This window comes from Dendrobium catenatum, unplaced genomic scaffold (genome assembly GCF_001605985.2).
Source record: "Dendrobium catenatum unplaced genomic scaffold, ASM160598v2 fragScaff_scaffold_412, whole genome shotgun sequence".
NCBI classification, from domain to species: domain Eukaryota; kingdom Viridiplantae; phylum Streptophyta; class Magnoliopsida; order Asparagales; family Orchidaceae; genus Dendrobium; species Dendrobium catenatum.
The window spans coordinates 1,256,545-1,280,714 of NW_021318874.1; the positions used below are offsets into that span (position 1 = coordinate 1,256,545).

At 36.1% G+C, this 24,170-nt stretch overlaps 1 protein-coding gene across 2 annotated transcripts in view; it reads right to left on the reverse strand.

The window, feature by feature from the left end:
* LOC110114776 (pachytene checkpoint protein 2 homolog) overlaps nt 1-21,100 on the reverse strand; it is a 37,966-nt gene extending 16,866 nt beyond the window's left edge. Inside the window, exons 1-4 of one of the 2 annotated variants that reach the window (XM_020847765.2) lie at nt 20,754-21,100; nt 20,603-20,666; nt 9,248-9,354; nt 9,071-9,138 (exon numbers count right to left, since the gene is read on the reverse strand). In XM_020847765.2, coding sequence (XP_020703424.1) covers nt 9,071-9,138; nt 9,248-9,354; nt 20,603-20,666; nt 20,754-20,904 — 390 coding nt within the window. In that variant the 5' untranslated portion in view covers nt 20,905-21,100. The remainder of the gene's footprint in view (nt 1-9,070; nt 9,139-9,247; nt 9,355-20,602; nt 20,667-20,753) is intronic. The other variant, XM_020847766.2, reaches the window with a different exon arrangement.
* Nucleotides 21,101-24,170: the final 3,070 nt, after the last annotated feature.

The window sequence follows — 24,170 nt, forward strand, 5'->3', positions numbered from 1 at the left end:
ATATGGGTAATCCCGGGACCGCTCATATAGCGTGAGGGGGACAAAATTAAGTACTCACATGTGGGGAAATCCATGTGCTTCTTTCTAGCATGTGCTAGAGACCCTTAAACGCTCATGTAGCGGGCGGTGAATTAAAAAAAATGCAATTGCGGTGTCATTTGACACCTACCTGAAGCGCTCAAGTAACGACGAGGGGAAGGTTGCCTCTTGGTTTTTCCCCTAAACGGGGGAGATGCCGGGAGGCTGCCAAAATCTCTCCTGAAGATGCACAAGACTTGAACTTGATTTGGACAATGAACTGAACATAAAATTGAGCTTAAATCAAACTTAAATAAACTCAAAGCTAATTGAAATTGAATACGAACTTGAATTTGATTTGAACTCAAACAAAGAGCAAGATAGCTTGAACTCAAATGAGCTTGATACAAGGAGTTTTGACTTGAACTTGAACATGGCAAAAGACTTAAAGCAAGATAGTTGGAACTCATATTGAACTTGAATGAACAATAAGGACTACAGGGGACCTGATTTGCACTTGAATGAACCATGAACTTGAGCATAATCTTGAACAATTTGAACTCAAGCAAATACTTGAGTTGGACAACATGAAACTTGAATTTGAATCATAACACTAAGCTCTTAATAAAGGTTAAGAAAGGATCATTTAAGCTCAATTTTATGTGGAGAACTTTGAAACAAATCTCAACATATAGCAAGGGACTCGTGAAGGAGAGCATCCAAGCATGATCAACGTGCAAGCAAGAATCAAATGAAAATACAATCAAATAGCAAATGCTGAATGAACTTGGATAGAGTACTAAAATAGATATCAACAATCAAGTAAAATGACTCATGATGAACAAACCTTCAGTGCACTCAAACAAACATCGATGAACAAATGAACTTGTGATACAACTTGCTTTCAAGCAAAGGCTCGCACATAAAGTCACTACAAGTTTTTGGTATAAAGCTTATTTGAGCAATCATAATTAGCCTACAACGATCATCTCAATTGGAATGAAGGGATCGATAGCAAACTCACCATGTATCTTGTAAACTATCTTGGAGGATAAAAAAAAGTTTGCAAGTAGAACTAAACTACCTTTGAGGACAAAGGAGTTGCAATAATTCAATGCTACAACAAAGAACCTTAACCTACACGTAAGCAACATAAGGTCCGTGGTATCCATATCAGTAGGGTCCTCAAGTTCATGCGAAAAAGAGGGATAGCACCAATGAAAGAAACTCCCAATGAATATGACTCCTTCACACAACTGCGATGCATTGTTTACAAATGAAGGTCTTGTGACCTAGTTGTGAATTCATACATAAACACATACAGAGCATACACGAGACATGATATGTGACATTTACATCAATCTTACAAGTGAGTATAAAGAAATGCAGTAGTGTCTCTATCATTACCAACAATTTGATTCCAAGAAAATACACAATAAAAGGGTTTCAAATACACACAGAAGAAGAATGACCGAATCGAAACGACTTGGAGCATTTAGTTAAGAAGATCTGCAGTACATATAAGTCCTCTACGAATACATACGTGAGCACCACATTCCACCTATGAGTAGATGCAGAAAGACTTCAATGAATGCAGTATCATGTAGTCAATTTCAATCTGTGAATGAACATATCTACCTGCTTACGGGAAGCAGTAGGGGATGTACTAAAAAGATCGAAGAATGCGGCAAATGCAAGCTCCTACTAGCTATTGTAGGAGATCTGTTCTACATATAATATGTTGTTTGCAAGCAAAATACGAAGTGATTACATCAAATGCAAATTTCTACAAGCTGACGTAGAAGACCTTTTTAAATATTTCAAAATTCCTCCACACATGCACTATAGTTTGTATGCACATAGGTACACTAAAGGGGCATATATAATCATAAAACCTGCATGAGTCCCGGCGAGCGTGTTATTGATACACACGTGACACCTAAGGATGTTGCGCGGGTCAAATGGTGAGTCTAAGTCTGAACCTGGTCCTCCTATACGGGTATATAGGAGTCGACATGGTTCGACCATTAAATAAATATGTGACCGCGAGGACAGTCGGGATATTTATTTTATACATTCATATTAGACCTTCAATAAAGAAAACTCACCAACAAATGCATAAAGCCTACGAAGCCAAATCCTCCTAAGTAGATAAAAGTCGACAGGGTTCGAACCATCAAATAAATATACGACTAAGGAGACCAGTATATTTGTTCTAATACATGCATATTAGACCTTTAAGGCCTTCAATAAAGAAAATTCACAAACAAAACCACAAAGTCTAGAGACCCGATCCTTTGTCGAGCAGTAGACATAGTCAATAGGGTCCAATCAATGAAATTCCCAAATGCTCATTAACACCCCGATGATGGCCGTGTTGAATGTTTATTTCAACTAGAGGGGTTCACATACACTTTCAAATGCCTTCCAAGCTCTACCCAAATATCCACGAAAATCCAAAACTCCACAAATCATCCAAAACTCCAAGATGTTTAAAATTAGAAATAATCCATCAAACCACTTAAAGTAAAATCAATCCACCCTCCGCAACAGTTTGCCGGGGGTGGACAATTTGAAATTCACTTCAGCTCACATAAAGCAAATGTCTAGTCGAAAATATCATTATGATCAATTCTCAAACAATCTCTTGTCAATAAGGACGAGATATGTGTTCTCTGACCGCCAGTTTTGCCGCCAAATGGTGCCACAGGATAAACAGCCATGACTCGGGACCCTTCAAAACGAGTGGTTTTACCGACAAATGGCACCACAGATACCGATTATGGCCAGAGCCAATACACTCCTTAATGGCATCAAATCTTTGAGATATGAATCAATAGGATATGATCAATATGGCACAAAGCCCTCTGTTAGCTAAGGTGGATTCAAATTTGTCCCCTTAAACAAACATTCGCCCCAGGTCTACAAGGTCCCCTTGGACGAAGCAACCCCTGGTTGCCGACAAGGATCCTTCTATTAGGTTGGGTCGACTACGTACCTCCTCTGACTAAGTAGATCAGGGACTACGATGGCCCGAAAGGACGGAACCATGGGATCTTGATCGGGTCCATCATCCATTCCTCACCATCCACTTTAAGTGCAAGATGGTGAAATTTCTAATTGTAAATATCAAATATTCAAACTTTCAACCAATTCCCAAATATACATTTCCCATTATTGCTACTATATGCCAGATACTATGTATTTCGCCTTAATCCAAAGTTCTCTCTCATTATCGGGAGGGGTAATTAACTATAAGGGATTGCGCCTATAGGAAACCAGAACTCATATCATAAAATCCTCACAAAATGACGGTGAAATCTCTAGGTAGTGTCTTATTTACAAACCTATCTGCCTTCCCAAAATTTACCCCGGAACTTAATTCCGTTAAAACTCCCCCAAAGAAAAGCACAAGTGGGCGGAGGCTGGGGCCGAATTTTCGGAGCCCACAATTGCATGGGCATTTTTTCAATCCTCAATGGATTTAGATTATTTTTTAAAATGAGCATTGTATATAAAAAATATATTATCCTGAAGAGTAAAACTATCATTTTCTATAGACTTGATAAAAAACTTATATTTTTTTATATGCCCAGAGGTTTTCCTCTACCTATATATTCGATTGAATAAGATTTATTTTATTCAAGGATACAAGTTCGTCATAAGTGCAAGCCCTTAAGGCTAATTATATATAAAGTATATTATCATTTGAGAAAACTTTTGATTAAAAAATAGTTTCATTTATTTATTAAAATATTGGCTAATATTTTTATAAGATTTTTGAGAAATTTATATCAAAAATTTGGTCTTTAGAACTTCAAAGATGATTGAATCAACTTAGAAATTAATTTTTGAATAAAAACTAAAAGATGAAATGTAATAATTAATTGTTTGAAACTCAAAGGTACTCAAAACTATCCCATGTTATGCTTTATATTTTAAAATTAAATTTATGTTAAAGTTAACAAATTCATTTAGAAAATTGAGACTTATATTCCTACAACATAAAATGGGCTAAATACTCAAGAATGTGAGGGATAATAACATAAATTAAAATAGCATCAACCCTGGATCATAGATCTAAAGTGGCAATCAACAATATGTAGTAATTCGCATATAACTTTAATAAAATGCATTAGACTTACGAATTTAAAATCAATTTTGGGATTAAGTCAGTCCTACATAAAGTCTTACAATCTTGCCAAAAAATAACAACTAGATAAACTTACATAAATGCTTTAAAATCATGCAAGCTCACACTCAATGCATAAGTTAGATATATTATGTTATTTTTTTATTTTAAGAAAAAGGACTTACGGCTTAGCCACTTAAGCTACTAAGAAATCTGACCATGAGAATATACACATGGTGACTTATAATACATTTTTTATTATCTAGTAATTAATATGAGAACTTTTACTTTTATATATGACTCATAGGACTATGTGTATATATTCATCAGCTAATTACAAGACTTTTAGTCTTTTAGATTGGTTTCTAACCACACCCGTATGGATAAGCAATCAGTCAATCACTAAATTGTATCCTAATGCCCATTAAGAGGTTTTGCATTTTATTTTATTTTAAAAGAGAGCATATTTTTGGATAAGCTATGTAATTTTATTTAAAAATTTTTCATATTGTTAATTTTAAGATTGTTTATATTTTAATAAATAGACAACTTAATTTTCTAAGAGCCCATTGTACAAAATGTAAAGGTCACCCCAAACAAAAAAATAGAACAATTATAAGAAAAAGAATACATTCCTTATGCACACTCAAAGTAAACAAGCAATCAAACATAAGAATCAACCACAAAATAATCTAGAGGGCCTTATATTATAAGCAAGAAATAAAAAAATTACTGCTAAGTTTTTTATCTAATATAGACTAATTGAATTTATAAACATATTATGTGCATCTCTAAGATTTGAATGGTCTGGTAATCTTAATACAAACATTTTGGAGGAGTTCCCTACATAAGAAAAGAAACAACAACAACAATATCAAGCCTTTATCCCACTATTCTGGTGGCTATATGAATCTTTTTTCCTCCATTATATCCTTATTAAGAATAAATTTCTCATTAAAATCTAATAAAAAATCATTTATAAGATTTTCCAACCAAGCTTTTTAGGTCTATCTCTACCTCTCTTAACATAAGCCAAATCTAATATATCTACTCTCCCAGCCGAGTCATCAAAAGACCAATGTTTTATGTGAGCAAACCATCTAAGGCGATATATCTAATCTTATTTGCCATTAGAGCTACCCCAACATTTTCACATATATGCTCATTTTGCATTCTATCTCTAAGAGTAAAGTCACTCATCCATCTGAGCATCCTCATCTCTACAACACTTGGTTTAATTGTATGCTTCTCTTTTAATGGCCAACATTCTACGTCATATAGCATTGCAGGTCTCACCACCATCTTAGAATTTTTCATTAAGTTTGAGGGATACTTTTCTACCACATAACAAACCCAAAGTATTCCTCCGCTTCAACCATCCAACTTGAACTCTACTAATAATATCCTCATCTATTTAATCATCACTTTAGACAATAGACTCGAGATATATAAAATGTATACTCTTATTAATGACTTAATCACCCAAAGTCATTATCCCTCTATTAGATATATTACTATTAAAATTAGACTCCATGTATTCGATTTTAGATCTACTCAAACGAAAACCTTTAGACTCAAGGTTGGCCTCCATAATTCAAGTTTACCTTCAACTCCCTCTCTAGTTTTATCAACAAGAAGAATATCATCAACAATAAAGCATACGCCAAGGTACATCCTCTTGCAAATGCCTAGTAAGAACATCCAAACAAAAACAAAAAGATATGGGCTTAAAGACCATCCTTGATGTAATCCAACTAAAATAGAAAAATACTTGGTCCAACCTCCATGTATTTGAACATAAGTAACAGCTACTACATACATATCCTTAATGACTTGAGTATAAGCATTATTAACCCTTTCTTTTCTAAAACTCTCCATAGCACTTCTCTAAAAATTTTATCATGAGCTTTCTCTAAATCAATAAATATTACATGAAGATCCTCCTTATTCTCCCTATACTTCTTCATCAAACCTCTCAATAAATGTATAGCTTCCATAGCAAACTTATCCAGCATGAATCCAAATTGATTTTGAGAAATATTAGTATCACATTGTAACATATGCTCAATAACTCTCTCCCATAATTTTAAAGTATAAATGAGGTGGGAGTAAATGCATTGGCTGATGTTTTGCTTTTGAAATTATATGCTTTTGAAAGAGCAAGAGCAATTAATCAACTTCCATGATTTAAACGGTGATTAAATATAATAAAGCAATGATTTAGATCAAGTAATAGTTTACACAACAAAGATTTAGAACACAAAAATAACCAATCAAATCAGATTTTGCTTAATGTGGGGCTTTCGACAGATATCTCTCACTATGTAAGATCCCTCACTCAACTCTTTGATGATTGATGGAAACAGATAAAGCTTACATAACATTTGTGATGTCACAATTGAAAAAAACTTGGAAGAGATAAGACTTAGAAGAGAGTTTACCTTTGTCAGAATTCGGAAGAAAGTCACTATGAATGGGAGGTTGTCGTTGGTCGATAGCGATGGCAAGGGAGAAGAGGATTCTTTCCACATAGTCTTCAACGGAGTGGTCGTTCTCTAGATCAATGTCAAAGAACAGAGGTCGTTGGATGTCAACCTTGGTTGTCGAAGACGAAGCCGTGGTCACGTTCAGGATCAGTCATTCATCAATAGACGGCAAATTACAAGGTTCTGGACCTTCTAGACAGCAAACGGGAACCTTCCGAACAGCAGGACAGCGAGGGGACTTTGCTGAGCCAGCAAACTGGAATCTTTCGGACAACATGACAGCAAGAGGAATTGCTGAAATTTCTGGACAGCAATTTAATCTGCTGTTGGACAGCAAATTGGGTGATTAAAGGAGGCGGGACAGCACTCTGTAGGAGTCGATGTTTAGGAGGAGGAAGTTAGGTGAAAGATTGAGGGTGGAAGATGAGGAAAGAGGGAGCTAGCATGGGGTGGGGGGGGAGGCCTAATTGTCCTTTATTGGAGTTCCCAATCAGGAAGGGATCAATTAAAGGGAGAGGAAGAGGGGGCCGGCCAAGCATGAATAGGAAGGGGTTGGAGATTAAGAGGGTTTCCAATTATAGAAATTGGATTTAGGAAAGAGGATTTAATGTGATCCTCCTCATAATTCAAATTCAAATTTGATTTGGATTGATTGAATGGACTTTCCTAATTTAACTCTTTCATTTATGAAAGATTCTTTTCATATTTAAATTGATTGAAATCTGAATTAAAACTTCCCAAACTACTACAAGCTTATTTTAGGAAAGTAATAAAATTTTGAAAAGTGGAGGGAAGAGAAAAGAGGGTGGCCGGCAGCTTTGGGGATGGGTGTGGCTGATGGGTAAGGGTTGGGGGGTTCAGTCAAGGGGAGAGGGGGCGGGCTGTAGATGGTGGAGGTCGGCCTAGGGCTTGGTAGTAAGTTCGGCCAATGGAAGAATTAGGAGGGGTGGCGACTAGGAAGAAGAAAAAGTTGATGGAGGAGGTGGACCACGAGCTCGGACGCTTCCTGCGGCTGATGGGTAATCTATTGCCATCACCTAAGGACTTCAACTCTCACAAGAACTCTCAAGCTCTCCAAAAATAAAAAGTGGAGAAATTTTAATTATCATAATCATCATCCCCACAAAAGGAAGAAGGGCTTTAAATAGCCAAAATACAATAGCAAGATAAAAGAAAAAAGTGCCCCTAAAAGTCACAAACAACTATTCCCTCAAGTAAGTGTAAAAACGAAAAAACTGCGATAATAAATCAAATATACATATAATAATAATAAACATAATACAAATGATAGCTCAAAAATAAAGTGGTGTGATCGTGGCCGTAGATCGTCATCCTCTTCTCTAGTAGACTCTCCATGATCAGATGTCCTCATCAATAACACATTAACTCAATTCCTCTATAACTCGCACACTCTTGTGCATCACATTTATTCTTAAAAATAGAAATCAACATACACCTTCTCCACTCGTCTGTCATGTTTTTACTCTTCAAAATAATATTGAAAAATTTCATAAGCCAATAAATTCCTTCATCTCCTTGGCATTTCCACACCTCTATTGAAATATCATCAAGCCCAATAGCTTTTTCACACTTCAATTTATTTGAACAGGTCAGTTGACTAAATACAGACCCTAATGCTAATTTTTACAATTTTTTAGTTACTTTTATCCATTTTAAGGTCATTTTTCATGTTTTCTTCTTTTCAACCCATCATTCTAAATGACCATAAAGAGATCAATGATTTTCTTAAAATTTAATTAGTTATTTTAATTTAGGATAGATAATACAATTTATCAAAGGTTTGAAACCAGGGTCGCTTCAATCATCAATGTCATTAATGACAAGGGTGTGGTGAAATTCAACTAAGAGGATTTTTTATTAGCTGAATTTAGAAAGCAAGCAGAATTAATCCTTGCAAAGTAAATTTCAGCCAAAAAAATTATGAAAGCCATGAGCTATGAAGTAAAGCAACTCTAGTTCACAAACTAAATTTAAAACCAAAAACAAAAAATTCAATTTGCCAACAAATTTTTCACAATTATGAAGCTCCTTAGTCAAAAAATTAAAAAAAAAATTAGTTTAAGCCAATATCAACCAAAGAAGGGTAAGCAAATTCAATATCCCAGAAACACTGAACACAAATATAACATGAGATACATGACTACGCAGCTTAACTAGATTATCCCCAAAAAATACTTCTTCCAAAGGTTGATGTATCTACAAGGATCGAACAAATCATGGGTATTAATAAAAAATAATAATCATTTATCTATGATTCACAAAAAATATTCACAAAAAATGAGCCAAAAATAGAATTTAGAAGAAGATGAATACTTCACATGCTCAAAAATGATGATGCATGGATGGTAGTGATCCAACAAAACCATTCAAGACTTTACAAGGTATATCAAACGTACAAGAATTCCGCACTCACCTGAAAAACATGCACAACAGGCTTGACTTGCCAGAATAAAAGAATTTTGTGGTTCTCCACCCATTCATCTACAGATAATAGTGGTTACATTGACAAGTCAAAAACATTACCAAAATAGAGGGAAAGATAATTGCAAACCCCATAGAAAGGAAACTCCGCATAGAAAAGATGTCAAACCTGTGTCGCATATACATATTCTTTCAACATTTTCAGTGAGAAAAGAATCATCAGTTGGCACTGGAACTGGACCATCATAATAGCTTAAATTCCTCTTCTCAAACATCCTTAAGATTTTAACGAGCATTAAAGAACATAATCACAACTAAAAAAAATAAATTCTTGAACCAAAGATACAAGTTCATCATAAAGCAAACAGAGGACAATAAAACATAGCGGTGTACAAACGAATAAGCGCTCAAAATTCAAGTCATTCAATCATAGAGCAAAAAAAAGTATCTTTAAAAATGTATCTTTAAACCATATTATAAATTAACCATTGTTCAAATAAACAGATAAGATAAAATAAAATGAACATTATACCTGGTTGAACCATTTAAGTTTAATTTCTTAAATCTTCTCAAAAACTTAATTCTTACTATGTTCTTTTTTTTAACTGCATCCATGCACAGTTGATCCTATAATTATTTTAAAAACTAATATGAAAGTGCCCGTGATATTATATATGAGGCAATTTTGATTTTTATACTCCAATCTATTTAAATTTTTAATCTCTCAAAATTTTATCTTCTTATATGTGTTGACTTTCTTTTGAAGCATGCCATCAAAGTATCTAAATTTCATGGTTGTGAAAATCGAACCAAACATAAAACCAGAAAAAAGAGAGGTTCATGTTTACTGATTCGAAATAAAACCAAATATTCTATTCAAAATAACAACATAGTAGAAAAATTGATTATACAAAATTAAAACAATTTCAATCACATAATCAAACAAATTTATTGAAATAAAATAATACGAGCAATAAAGTTAAGAGATCATCAAATAAAATAATAAATCTCATGTTGGTACAAGGAGATAACTTTCATAAAAGTTCAGAAGGCTATAATGAATTATATCCAACCATAAATTTGTTTCATAGAAATAGAAATGAAATAGCATTGTTCTTTTAAATGCCTCAGACCCCTATTTACAAATAAAATAATTAAAAGATAATTCGCTCATCTTCAAATCTCACAATAATACATGCATAAAACCAAAGGATCCAAATCTTAGGAAGCCACTGACAGTATAGGGAATCCCGTAATAGATCACAAGAAAGTTGCCAACAACAAGTTAAGGAAGTCATGAAGAGGGACCAATAACAAGAGCCACACAAGGAAATCGCAATTCACTGCCTAACACAACACTTAAACTTCTTTTAATTTGGGATAGAGCCCTAACTACATACATTAAAATCACTTGCACTTTTAATTTCTCCACATACATGCTTTTAAAGACTACGAAGTATACAACAACAACAACAACAACATTAAGCATTTATCCCACTGCGTGGGGTCTGCTACATGAATCCTTTTTCTCCATTGTGTCCTATTAAAGGTCAAACTCTCGTTTAAATCTAATAAAGAAAGGTCATTCCTCATATTTTCTAACCAAGTCTTTTTAGGTCTGCCTCTACCTTTCTTAACATAAGTCAAATCTAATACCTCTACTCTCCTAACCAGGTCATTGGAAGGCCGCCGTTTTATGTGACCAAACCATCTAAGGCGACTCTCTCTAATCTTATGTTCTACTGGAGCTACTCCAACCTTTTAATGTATATGCTCATTTCGTATCCTATCTCTAAGGGTAAAGCCACTCATCCACCTGAGCATCCTCATCTCTGCCACACTTAACGAAGTATGAGTTATAAATAATTTTCTTTAAATAGCAGCAGCACCGCGAGTTAAATTGTTTTCATTCGTTCTTACTATAAACAACTTTTATTCAAGCTTGTAGGCTTTTTCAATATAAATAAATCATAAAAATTTCATGTTCTCTTTTGTACTTTTTCATTAATGGTCTTACTATAATAGTGCCCACCATAGACAATGTTCCAAGCATAAAATCAAATTGATTATCTCCTGTTAACTTGATTTTAATTATTTCTATTTCAACAATCTCTTCCACAATTTCATTATATTAGGTCAAAACATAAATAGCCTGCAGTTACTATAATCCAAAGTATATTCATTGTTCTAAACATACAAATAATACTCTTCTCAACCATTTGGCATAGGCATTCCACAATAAAGCACTAAGCGTCCGACATCCATAGCATCACAATCGTGAGCAACATATCAAAAAGGCAATCAATCCATCTCTGCATAATCTGAGATGACTAAATTTTACACAGCATAACATAGCAGTAATACCACATTACCAATTGAAGCCTTAGCCTCAAGGATTACTCAAAAATGACTCAATAATCTATTAAGCCGGCTAAACCGATCCAACCTGGACCGGTTCAGGTGTACTGCCGCTGGCCTAGGGAGGGTGGAACCAAGGGAGAAGGGGGGCAGTTGGCCTAGTGAGCCCAAGCAATTAATGTAATGAGTTTTTAGGAGGGAAATTTGAATTAGGGGGTCTATGTGTGACAACCAGTTCATCCGGCCAGTTCAACTGAACCGGCCAGCCTTCCCTATTAATCACGAGCAGGTACTTTCGTGAAATAGAGGGAGCGGGCGGACGGCTGCGTGCGGGAGAGCGAGGTAAAGTTCTTTTTTTTTTCAATTTTAGCAATTGATTGCGTTAAAGGATGAGAATAATCAACTCTTTTTCATTCCCGCAGTTAAGGAAGTGCTAAGTTGGGAGAAATTTCAAAGAACGAGAGAAACTACCGAGAAGAAAGAAGGAAAAATGTTGGATTTTCTTACAAATTTTCGTATAAATTTCCTTCTTTTAGTTCATTTAAAGCGAACGATATGTTTCTTAAAGGAAAAGAGGGGAGTGAAAGCAAGAAGAAAGAATTTTGGAAAAGGAAGAAGGATTTTAGGGAATTTGGAAAATCCCTATTGTAAGTAAATTTATATCATGAGAAATTTCTTATTAAGTTTTATTAGCAAGTCAAGTTTTCATGAAAATTTTTATTATTGATTTTAGAGATTTTGGGAAGGAAGATATCGAAAGCTATAGGAGTTCGATTTAACAAGAATTCCTGGAAAATAAAACTATCGTAAGATAGAGGTAATGTTATAGAAGGAATTAAATATTGTTAAGGCATTCAAATTTGATTTAATACTAATTAAATCATTATGTTATTGTGAACAGTTTTCATTTCTGGACGAATATTAGAAGAGAAAATAAAATTGGTAATTATGAAATTTTCTTTATTATATTTTCTAGCTCGTTTCGAAAGAAGCATGCATATAATTGTTTAAAGCTTATGATTTATATATTTTTTGAAAACTATTATAAGAACTAAGAAGTAAGTAAATGTTTGTACAAGTATGGATATGTGAAAAAAAAATGTATATATAATAAGAAAGTATATATGAATGAAAGAATTCAAATAAATAAATGTTAAGGAAATGATACAAATATAAATGAATCAAAGGGAAATGAAAAAATGTTATGCATACAAAACTTAAAGGAGTTCACCCCCGCATGGTACTGACTGGGGAAGCAACGTACCCGAGCACGTAAAATAAGGAAAATGATATAAAAATGGAAATGGAAATGGAAAAAGATTGTAACATTGGTACATTTAGACGGTGCTCCTGTACAATATAAATTAAGGAAAAGGAATAATTGTTAAAGTAAATGTTATAAATGAATATGCTATAGTATGAAAAATGTAAAGTAAAGGAATATGATACAATATGTATATAAAACGAAATGAAATAAAGAAAGAAAATATGCATCAAATGTTAAATTAATAAATCAATATCAAATGTTATATATATATATGATACAATATGTATGTGAATTGTTTTTAACTATTATCCACTGAGTTTATACTGTAAATTCAAACCCTAAATTAATGTCTCAGGTAAATCCCCAAAGAAGAAGAAATGGATGAAAGAGAAGAATTCGTCTATAGAAGACGACGTGCAAATGACAACAGGTTAAATGAATGATGAGAATGCTTAGTTTGGTTCTAGATTGATTAAAGTTTTATTTGTGTTTAGTGGCTCTTCAGTTGATGAAAAGTTTATGTAAATTTTTTTTTGAAATGTGATGAATTGATAATACCGTCCGACTTTCAGTTCCCACCTCGTTAAATCAAGTATCCGGGCAGGGTCGTGACACTATGAGCCCAAGCAACTAATGTAATAGTGTTTATGAGGGAAATTTGAATTAGGGGGGCTGTTTAGGAATTTTGTATGTCTTCTTTTGCTTTAACTAGGTGCTAGCAATAGAATGAGGATTTCATCTGGAATTTGAAAACCAATTTGAGATCTAGGATTTGTATTCTTGGGCTCAAAGCTTGGCTAGAGATTTGAAGAAATGTTTCTTCCTCTTGAATTGAAGAAACTTGAACCATTGCTGTTTTCTTTCATCTATTAGTGGATTTCCTCATTATTTCTCTCATTTTTTCCTATTTGCCTAAGAAAATCTGCTGTCAACGGCTGTTTGACTGCTGTAAACAGCAATTATTTTCATTGTTTTCCACCCAATCTTGCTAGATTTGCTTGCGAACTCAAGTATTACCCTTGACGTTACTTGCAAACTCAAGTACTTTCTATCAAATTATCGGAGCATTGTCTTGGGACCATTGGCGGCTGAAATCCATAAATTTCAGCAAGGAATTTTCATCCGCATGAAGCTTTCTTGTAAATCATGGGAAGGAAAATGGCCGGAATAAAAGTTGAAGTATTGGAGGGAGAAATAGGTCAACTAAAGACCAATTTAGAGGAAAAAACCGCTGATTTTCATAATCAATTTGCTTCCATCTATAAAAAGATGGATGGAAGGTTCGCCACCTTGGAAGACATGATGAAGAAAATGCTTGAAGGCAACCAAAATCCGGCGACATCGGAAGCAATGGAGACCACCGGCAACAATGAGAGATGCAGAAATCCGAACCCATTTAGGGAGAAGGGGAATCCGGAAGTGGAGATCCTTGAGGGAAATGATGGAATGCCTCCCCTAGAACCACTTTCTACGAAGGAGATGAGTATGTGCTATGAAAGGAGGGGTGATTTTGTTGGGACAAACAAAGGATGAATTTTACCGCCAGGGTGCTGAATATGAAAGGAGAAAAGGGGAATATGAGGAAGGGCTCGAGTATGATCGCCGAAGGGAAGATCATGACCACTAGGGAACACCTCGGGGAATGGGAGGTTATAGAGTGGTTAGGGGAAACGAGTGTGACCCCAGGGTGAGGAAACTGAAGATGCCCGTCTTTAAGAGCGAGGATGCACATGGCTGGATTTATAAGGTGGAGCGGTACTTTGCAGTCAATGGGTTGATTAAGGAGGAGAAACTGACAGCGGCAGGACTGTGTTTGAAAGGGAAGGCACTGGCGTGATACTAATGGCAGGACATGAGTCGGCCCATTCGAAGCTGAAGGGAGTTCAAGGACTGTCTACTAGAGCGTTTTCGAACCAGTATGGGAGGAGACTTCTATAAGCAATTCTTTGCCTTAAAGCAGGAGGGGGCAATGGCAGAGTACCGTGATCGGTTTGAGTACCTAGCTAGCAGGCTGGATTGTCTTTCTAAGACGATGCTTGAGGGGAATTTCATGAAAAGGCTCAAACCGGAGATCAGAGCGGTTGTTAGAGTGATGAGACCGTGCGACTTGGTGGAGGCCATGGAGTTGGCGCAGTTGGTCGAGGACCATAAGCATCTGGAGAGGGGAGCTGAAGGCAGTACCTCTGAGGAATCCTACAGAATGACTACTACTTTTCTAGCTCCCAAAGGAGCTGCACCGAGAGGTTTACGCGAAGCACCAAAGGAGAAGTTTGGAGGAGGGTGGCCTGGGGGAAATTTTAAGAAGCTCGTTGAGAAGGAGATACAGGAGAAGAGGGCTAATGGGTTATGTTTCAGGTGTGATGAGAAGTACATGTCAGGACAAAAGTGTAAGGATCGAACTCTTCAGGTTCTCACCGTCTGTGATAATGAGGAAACTGAAGAGGGAGGTGAGAGCAGGAAAGTGGAGGAAGAGATGTTACATCTGGACGTCGCAGAAGTGTCTCTAAACTCTGTGGTGGGATTCACCCCGAATCACATCATGAAAGTGATGGGAGAAATAGTGAATCGTGAGGTAGTGGTGTTGATCGATAGTGGGGCCACCCACAATTTCATCTCTAACCAGATAGTAAACTTGTTGGGGGTGAAATTAGTGGACACGGGAGGATATGGAGTGATGATGGGTACGAGGAAAGTGGAGATGGGTAGAGGAGTATGCAGGGGAGTGGTGTTGACCATTCGAGTGATACAGGTGAGGGAGGATTTTCTTCCCTTGAAGTTGGGAAGTACCGATGTCATCATAAGGATGAAATGGCCGCAGAACTTGGGGGAGAACAAAGTCAATTTGGGTGCTCTGAGAATGAAACTAATCGTGGGAGGAAAGAGGATGGTGATCCAGCGTGACGCAGGGCTGTCCAAGACAGAAGTATCTCTCAAATCCATGATCATATCCATACAGAAGGTGGGAGGTGAGTATTTGGTAGAGCTGCAATGCTTGGAGAGGGTCAGTGTGAGGGAAGAGGGAGACATTCCCATGGCTGTGCAACCCCTCATACAGCATTGCAGTGAGGTGTTCCAGCCACCTCAGGGCTTACCACCACCCAGAGCGCAGGAGCATGCAATCCTTTTGAAGGATGGAGTGTCACCAATTAGTATTCGGCCTTACCGCTACCCCCAAATTCAGAAAGATGAGATTAAGAAACTGATTAGGGAGATGTTGGAAGCAGGGATCGTCAGACCGAGTGTGAGTCATTTCTCTAGTCCAGTCTTACTTGTCAAAAAGAATGATGGAAGCTGGAGGTTTTGCGTGGGTTACAAGGTGCTGAACAAGGAGACGGTAATAAATAAATTCTCTATTCCGGTGATTGATGAGTTATTAAATGAGTTGCATTGAGCCGTAGTGTTTTCTAAGATTGACTTGAAGTCGGGCTACCATCAAATCGGGATGAAGGGAGGGAGGCTGTTGTATCAAGGGAGGTTTGTGATGCCACAAATGTCCATATATATTCCTTACTTGCTACAAGAGTTCCACGGCAGTGTAGTGGGAGGACATTCAGAAGTACATAAGACCTATAGAAGGCTGGCATCTGAGCTTTACTATAAAGGAATGTATAAAGATGTTGAGGAGATGGTGGCGAGGTGCGAAGTGTGCCAGAGAAACAAATACTTGACAATGGCTCCAGGGGGACAACTACAACCCTTGGCACATCCAAACAGAATATGGGAGGAAGTGTCCATGGACTTCATAGACGACCTACCACGATCAAAAGCATTCACAATCATCATGGTGGTGGTGGATAAACTTAATAAGTATGCACATTTCATCCCCTTACGACATCTCTATACCACAGTGACAGTGGCAGAAGCATTCATCAGGGAGGTGGTTCCACTGCATGAGATTCGTGAGTTGATTGTGTCTGATTAAGAAAAAGTTTTCTTCAGTTAGTTTTGGAAGGAGCTGTTCAAATTGCAAGGCATTGTTCTTAAGAGAGGCACCACCTATCATCCACAGACGAACGATCAGAACCGAAGCTTAAAGACTTATTTGAAGTGTTTTTGTTTCTGAAAAGCCACGACTGTGGGCTAAATGGTTAGCATGGGTTGAGCATTGGTATAATACTTCGTACCATTCTGCATCTCAGATGACCTCTTTTAAAATACTGTATGAAAGAGACCCCCATACTTGGTTCATTTTGGGAGAGGGAACACTCCTGTTTATTCAATTGAGCAGTACCTAGAGGAAAAGGACAAGGTGTTGGAGGAATTAAAGAAACACCTATCCAGGCCACAACAAATCATGAAGAAGCAGGCAGATAGACATAGGAGGGACATACAATTTGAGGTGTGGGACAAAAGTATTCTTGAAACTAAGGCCCTACAGGAAGAGATCATCGCCAACAAGGGAAATGAGAAATTGGCTCCAAGGTACTTTGGCCCCTATGAGATTTTGGATAAGATCGAAGTGGTGGTGTGTCGTTTAAAGTTACCCCATCCGCCACCATACATCCAATTATCCATGTATCACAGTTGAGAAGAGCACTAGGGGAGCATACAGTTTGTGCAGAGTTGCCAATCACACTGATAGAGGACTTGGAAGTGATTCTAGAACCACTAGAGTTGAGGGGAGTCCAATTGGACAAAAAGGTAAACAGAGAAGTGTTGATCATATGGAAGAACCTTCCCGATTTCGATGCCACTTGGAAGCCATATGAGAGAGTGATGCTCCAGTTTCCTTCTTTTCACCATAAGGACAAGGTGAGTCTTTGGGAGGAGAGTAATGTTAGGCCGGCTGAACTGGTCCAACCTGGACCAGTTCAGGTGTACTGCCGCTAGCCTAGGGGGAGGGTGGAACCAAAGGAGAAGGGGGCGGTTTGCCTAGTGGGCCCAAGCAATTAATGTAATGAGTGTTTATGAGGGAAATTTGAATTAGGAGGACTGTGGGCCTAAGCAATTAATGTAATGAATGTTTATGAGGGAAATTTAAATTAGGGGGGTTGTTTAGGGATTTTGTATGTCTCCTTTTGCTTTAATTAGGTGCTAGAGAAAGAATGAGGGTTTCATTTGGAATTGAAAAGTAATTTGAGATCTAGGGTTTGTGTTCTTGGGCTCTAAGATTGGCTAGAGATTTGAAGAGCTATTTCTTCCTCTCGAATTGAAGAAATATGTATCATTGTTGTTTTCTTTCATCTATTAGTGGATTTCCCCATTGTTTCTCTAAGTTTTTCCATGTTTTCCTAAGAAAATTTGCTGTCAACTGGTGTTTGACTGCTGTAAACAACAGTTATTTTTAATGCTGTCCACCCAATCTTTCTAGGTTTGCTTGTGAACTCAAGTATTACCCTTGAGGTTACTTGCGAACTCAAGTACTTCATATCATAATCATATTACTCAAATATCTCACATAACTCAATCTTGATAAGTATATCAATTAGGCTTTAAGTTTTGCGTTACACAACTTGGGTACCAAATTAACTTTACTCTTTTTTATTAATATATCTTACTATAGAAACATTCTTCGTATAACTTTCATAAAGTTTTCAAAATAATATTTCTTCCATTCCATACTATTTTCACATTTAAATAAAACAAAACATGCATCTTTACTCTTAAAACACCTAAATCGATCAAAATCTATTAATCTGCTTTCATTCTACTTAGCTACTTAGAACCCAAACAATGAAATAAATCATTGAAAAAATACGTTACTTCTGTTTATTATTTTCTTATCAATTCATTAATTTTACAATAAGCTACAATAACATTTGAGTTATACCATTACTACAAAGAAGCTTCTTTCTTTAAAAACTTTTTTTAATCAATCATTTTCTCCCACGATAAATTTAGATCAACTTTCAAATTTCAATTTGCCTCATTTAACAACAAACTTCTAGATATTAATAACTTAAAGCCAAATAAGTACAACCATCTTATCCCAGAACCTGCCATTTTTCTTATATTTCTGAAGTTCTATATTCATCTCTGAACACAAAAAATAGTGAATAAAAGTAATAATGAGACAAACAACTCGTTTGCACAGTTCTTATTAGGTTCATTATGATCCTGTTTAATTAAAAACAATAAAATGGAGCGGAAGATCTAGGTGCAACTGTTAGGTTGCGCGCATTGCTATTAGAGGTCACTTGTTCAAATTTAGAAACAGACAATCTTCCATCAAAAAGCAATACAAAAAAGATCAACATCCTAGACCCGACAATAGAAGATAATCATGTGTGCAAAGCATGCCTTAAAAAAAATTAACAAAAGAATTATACATCCTAAGTTCTATTATTAATGAACTAGAATGAAATACCTGAACACTGAACTAATCTAGTTATATTAGTTTTACCTATTGTGCTTCCATTCTCATTTGAAATTGAAGCTACCATTTCAATTCCATAAGAGAAGCCAAACTAACTGCCACCTTTCCCTTTTTTTTCAACTCCAGCCAGCTCCTTTTTACGGTTTAGCAAGCCAAGCATCCAAATCCCATAGCCCAACATCCATTCATCTCGTTTCTTATTTATAAGACTTTAAGAAGGTTAAATCAAATCATAATTAGGTTTAAATTTTAACTTAGAGATCAAAAATAATAAACTTTGTAACAAACATTTCTATTTACTCTGATCCAAAAATAAAAGAAAATTTGAAATTATACTTAGATAAGCTGTTTTAAATTATGTTTAACCTAGCAAATTTATTGAGTCAAACTCTTCATAAACTCTCTCCATGATACTCTCACCATAGACTTAAGATTTAAGGTTTCAAATAGGTTTGACCAATAGTGATTAGGTCCAACCGTGATACCCAATCATATCTAATGATTCAGTTTTGATCAGGTGGTTCGTACGGTTTGAGACTTCAGTGGGTCATTAGTGCCTCGTATCACAGTTAAACAAGGTTCAAGAGTTGGAGACTCTGGTGGCATCTTCATGCAATTGAGTGAGATCTTGGTACATAGCAAAGACTAGAAAACCTTTCATCCCATAAATTTTTCTCAGGAACACCATAATCGGATAATCTCTTCCAAAGGTCTAAGCCTATGATGTACCGACATTTTTCCTCAAAGAGACGTGAAGTGTCCGACACCGTATCCGACACGACACTCGTCCAACACTCCTCTAACATGTGTCGGACACGTCAAAAATGTGTTTGATTAAAAAAATATTAAATACAAATTGGACACGAGTGTCCGATGACACGCGTATCTTAAATATTTTATTAATTTTTTAAATATAATTTCTTGTATTTGACGGGATTTTTTCTTATTTCCTATCCACAACACCAAATCAATGTCCACACTTAATACCTAATCATCGAATATTCTTATTTTCATTTCTTTTTTACAGTGAATGTATTTTCATCTCCTCTCTCGGTGACAAATAAACAGCATCGACGCCTAACTCTTAACATCCTAATATTAATCATTTTAAGCACAAATTCTAGTTAAATGAGTTATTATTTTCAAATTATTTTTAAAATTATACTTGATACGGCATCACAAAATTAGCTTGATCGGGCACGAATCTCGAGGCGAAAGCTAGTTGGAAACTTCAAAAATTAATTCCGAAAGCACCCCAACTCCGATTTGTACAACGCTAAGACGTTAAACTATATATTTCTCTACCGCCGCGAATATTCCAGGACGCAACAATACTTATTTAATTTTTATACACTATTTTTTAAATATAAAAATTATAATACCGTGTCTAACCCATATATATGTCCTATATTTTCAATAACTGACGTGTCTTATGTCCGTGTCGTATCCGTGTCGCCGTGTCCATGTCTGTGCATCATAGGTGTAAGCATTACCCAAAATTAGGGTTTCCCCGTACTTAAACCAAATTTTCGGTCAACTAGTAGAGAAGGGAGAGAGGAAGGAAGAGAGAGAGAGAGAGGAACCTTTCCACGGCTTTGCGTACATCTTCAGATCTAGCCGTACTTAGCGACTTCATGCAAACCTCAACTGCAACAAAAGAGCAACCAAATGAAGTAGGATGAAAGGAGAGAGGGAAATAATAGGGAAGGATAAAGGGGTAGGAAATCGCTTAACCTGAAACGAGAACCTTGTCCTCTTCCGGCGCAAGTGAACTAGCAGTGACAAAACTGACTGGCTCCGAATTTGAGGCATTCGCCACTTCAGATACCTCTTCAGATACGTTCTCGGTGGCGTTATGCACGCTGACCTCCATAGGAGAGCTCATTCTGATCCTCTTACACGAATGTGGTATATTAAAATTAAATGAGGAGATGGATTGTGGTTAACAGGACTGCATAAGGTAAAGAGAACAAAAACCCTAGCTGGAGGGATAAATATCAGATTATTAGGATCCCGCGCCTCGATTTGAACTCAAAGCAGGAATTGGCGGTCCGCGGGACCGGTCCCCGTCAAGAAGATATAGGAAGACAGTGGAAGACCTGAAAATTAAAAAGGAAATATGAATTAAAATAATTCATTTAATAAATTATTTTATATCAGATTTGAAAATTTAAAAACTAAAATTAACACAATATTTAATTAGTTATTTAACTATGGGGCCCCATACAAGTACAAGAATAATTTTGACATTTTTCTTAAATTTATAAATCACTATATGATACATTTTGCATATTATGATAAAAATAAATTTGAGGATAAATTAAATAAACACTAACAATAATTAATCTTAGTGTATAAAGAATATGATTAGTAGTTATAGGTTGCCTCCTCTCAGGTATCCCGAGTAAACTGAAGTTGTTGGATGCACGTTGATTTGGTTTAGGTTGGGACTTGCTGCTCCGCTTGGGAGTTGCTCGTAGTTTAGATTTGAGTCAGGGTTTATCGCTTGTATTGAAAGTGACTCGATAGCTGATCTTTATGGCTTCCCTTGGAAGTAGCACGTAGGTTTAGTTTTGAAATAGGGATCTTATTATTTCATTAAAAGTAGCCCGTGGGTTTGAGAAGTTGGGTTTACTATTTTCATTGAAAGTAGCATGTAGGTTTGTTCAAAAAATGGGTCTTATTGTTTCTATTAGAAGTAGCCCGTAGGCTTAAGTTTATAGTTGTTCACTTAGAAGTTCCCCTAACATGCAAGTCTTATTGCTTCACTTGAAAGTAGTCGGTAGTTGAGATTTAGGGTTACGTTACTTTTACCAAAAGATTTTTCCCTAACGCGTGGGTCTTACTGCTTTTATTAGAAATAACCCATATGGTAGGTCTTACAACCTCTATTAGAGGTTGCCAAAGTGAACTTGGATTAGGGAGGTTAGTTTAGCAGTGTTTTAGCAATAGATACTTAAGCTTCGTTTGGGACAGCTTTCTTACTGCTTCTTAAAGCAGCTTTCTAGTATGCAAATTTTAATTTTAAAATTAAAAAGCTGTTTTAAGAAGCAATAAAAAAGCTGTCCCAAACGAAACATTAGTTTTGTTCTTTAGACAATCTCGACACCTGTACTAATATCTTGTTTCCAATAGTAGCTTTTTACTCACAATAATAGCTTTGGTACTAAATTTTTTTTTTTTAACAGTAAAAAAAGTTCTGTGTTTACTGTATAGTTAACCAACCTCCCAATAAAAGTACTGTGTTTGATTTGATTTTCGGCTAAGGATATCCTTATTTTATGATTTTCCTTAACAAGATTCTTTGAAGCAAAATGATTTTTGCAGTTTAATGAATTTCTTCTTTGATTTTTGACTCTTTAACATCCATGGAACCTATAGTTAATCTCCGAGTAGGATTTTCTAAGATGGTATCCCTTGAAAATGAAGTACCTTATTGATTTCAACCTTAGAAATGTTGTTTTATGCTTACCTCCCGAGAGAGTTTCTAATAAGCAATAGTTCTAGTTGGGAGTGAACCAATTGTGCACTTGGTTCATTAAGATTTTCTTGTTCCATTCTTCAATGAATTACTTGTGTAGTTTTTTAGTAGAGGTGGCGTATGGACTTCCATATTTTGCTAGCAGATCAATAACTGTGTTCTCTTCTCTCATTAAGTGGGAGATGTTGAGCTTCATGAGCTAGACAATTTTTGCTTACACCGTCCTGATGTTGTTCTTAAGGATTGTATCAGGAACTCCATCGTTCTCAAGTACATGTTTTCCTAATGTTTTGAGAGTCTCTGAAGACCTGTAAACTTCTTACCTTGACTCTAGTAGCAAGGCTAAGTTTTACAATTATGATTTATGATTCACACTTCATTTGATTGTTTGCAGCCTTGAACACAATTTTTTGTCAATGATAAAAGATACTAAACCATGTGGACCTCAGAGGTTCACACTTAACTCTATTGTTAATTCTGCCAGATGTTCTATTTATGTGCATTGTCCCAATGCCTTATTCTTCAATTTTTGTATTTAGTTCCTCACATATTCTCTTGTGACATTAGTAGGTTGATGACAAATCCATTGGGTGGTTGAGCCTTGATTGCACTGCAACGAATACACTCGATATCGATCTCATTGAGCTTGATAAACCATTTCATTAGGCATTTTGAGAGCTTTGACTTATGAAGAACTTGTTGAAGAGGAATGTCAGTCATCACTTTAGTTTCTAGGATTGAAAGTAAGGTATCAACCTTTCAGAGAGGTGACTTGTACAATTCAAATTTGTTGGGGAAGTAAATCATGGAACAAACACAAGCAAGAAAGAGAAAAAGCAGCAAAAAAGAAAAAAATGTCAGGACTTAACGTGAAAAATCCCGAAGCCGGGAAAAAATTAAGGAGTCATACTACACCAAGAAATTCACTATGAAAATGAGAGAAATTGTAAAAATATCTTCTCTCTCGATCACTCTCTCCTTGTCTCTCTGCACTTTTGCCCAGTTCTACATAGAATGGCCAAAGAGGCTCGCATAAAACCACCCAAAGACGTAAACTTTCAAGATAAACATGAAAAATATGAAGGAAAACTGCCCAACTCGGATCGCAGCGCCGCGGTGCTCCGCTTTCTGTCTCCAATCTGCCAGATAGGAAGCCATGCGTTGGAGGATGGTAAGGTAAACAATGGAAAAAACCAATAAAATTTGAATCAGGCGGGACAACTTGATGCGATGTGGTGGCCTAGAGCTTACTTGAGTCTTGAAAAAATTCATGAGATCTCTAACATCAACAGAAAATCATTTTAAAGTTGATCACTTTTATTATAAATGACTTGTCTTTTGTTGACTCAATATTACCATCGATGAAATAGGATTAATCTTCAAGCCGCAAACATCTATATCTTTTGTGATAATTCTTCAAAGAGTTTTTTTTTTTTTTTTTTTTTCTCAACAGAAGCTACAGATCACCACAGAGCTTCAACCTCCGACCGCGAAAATATGAACTCCAAACAAGTGAAATCTGCTTGCAGAGAAGCCATAACCAACAAGAAAATCACATCAAAGAAACATTTAACTATAAACTTCTATAACCAGTTTTCCCTTGGGAAGATAGTCATGCGTGCTGATTATTCATACATAAACTATAAGAAAGTTCAACTTCTTGTTATATA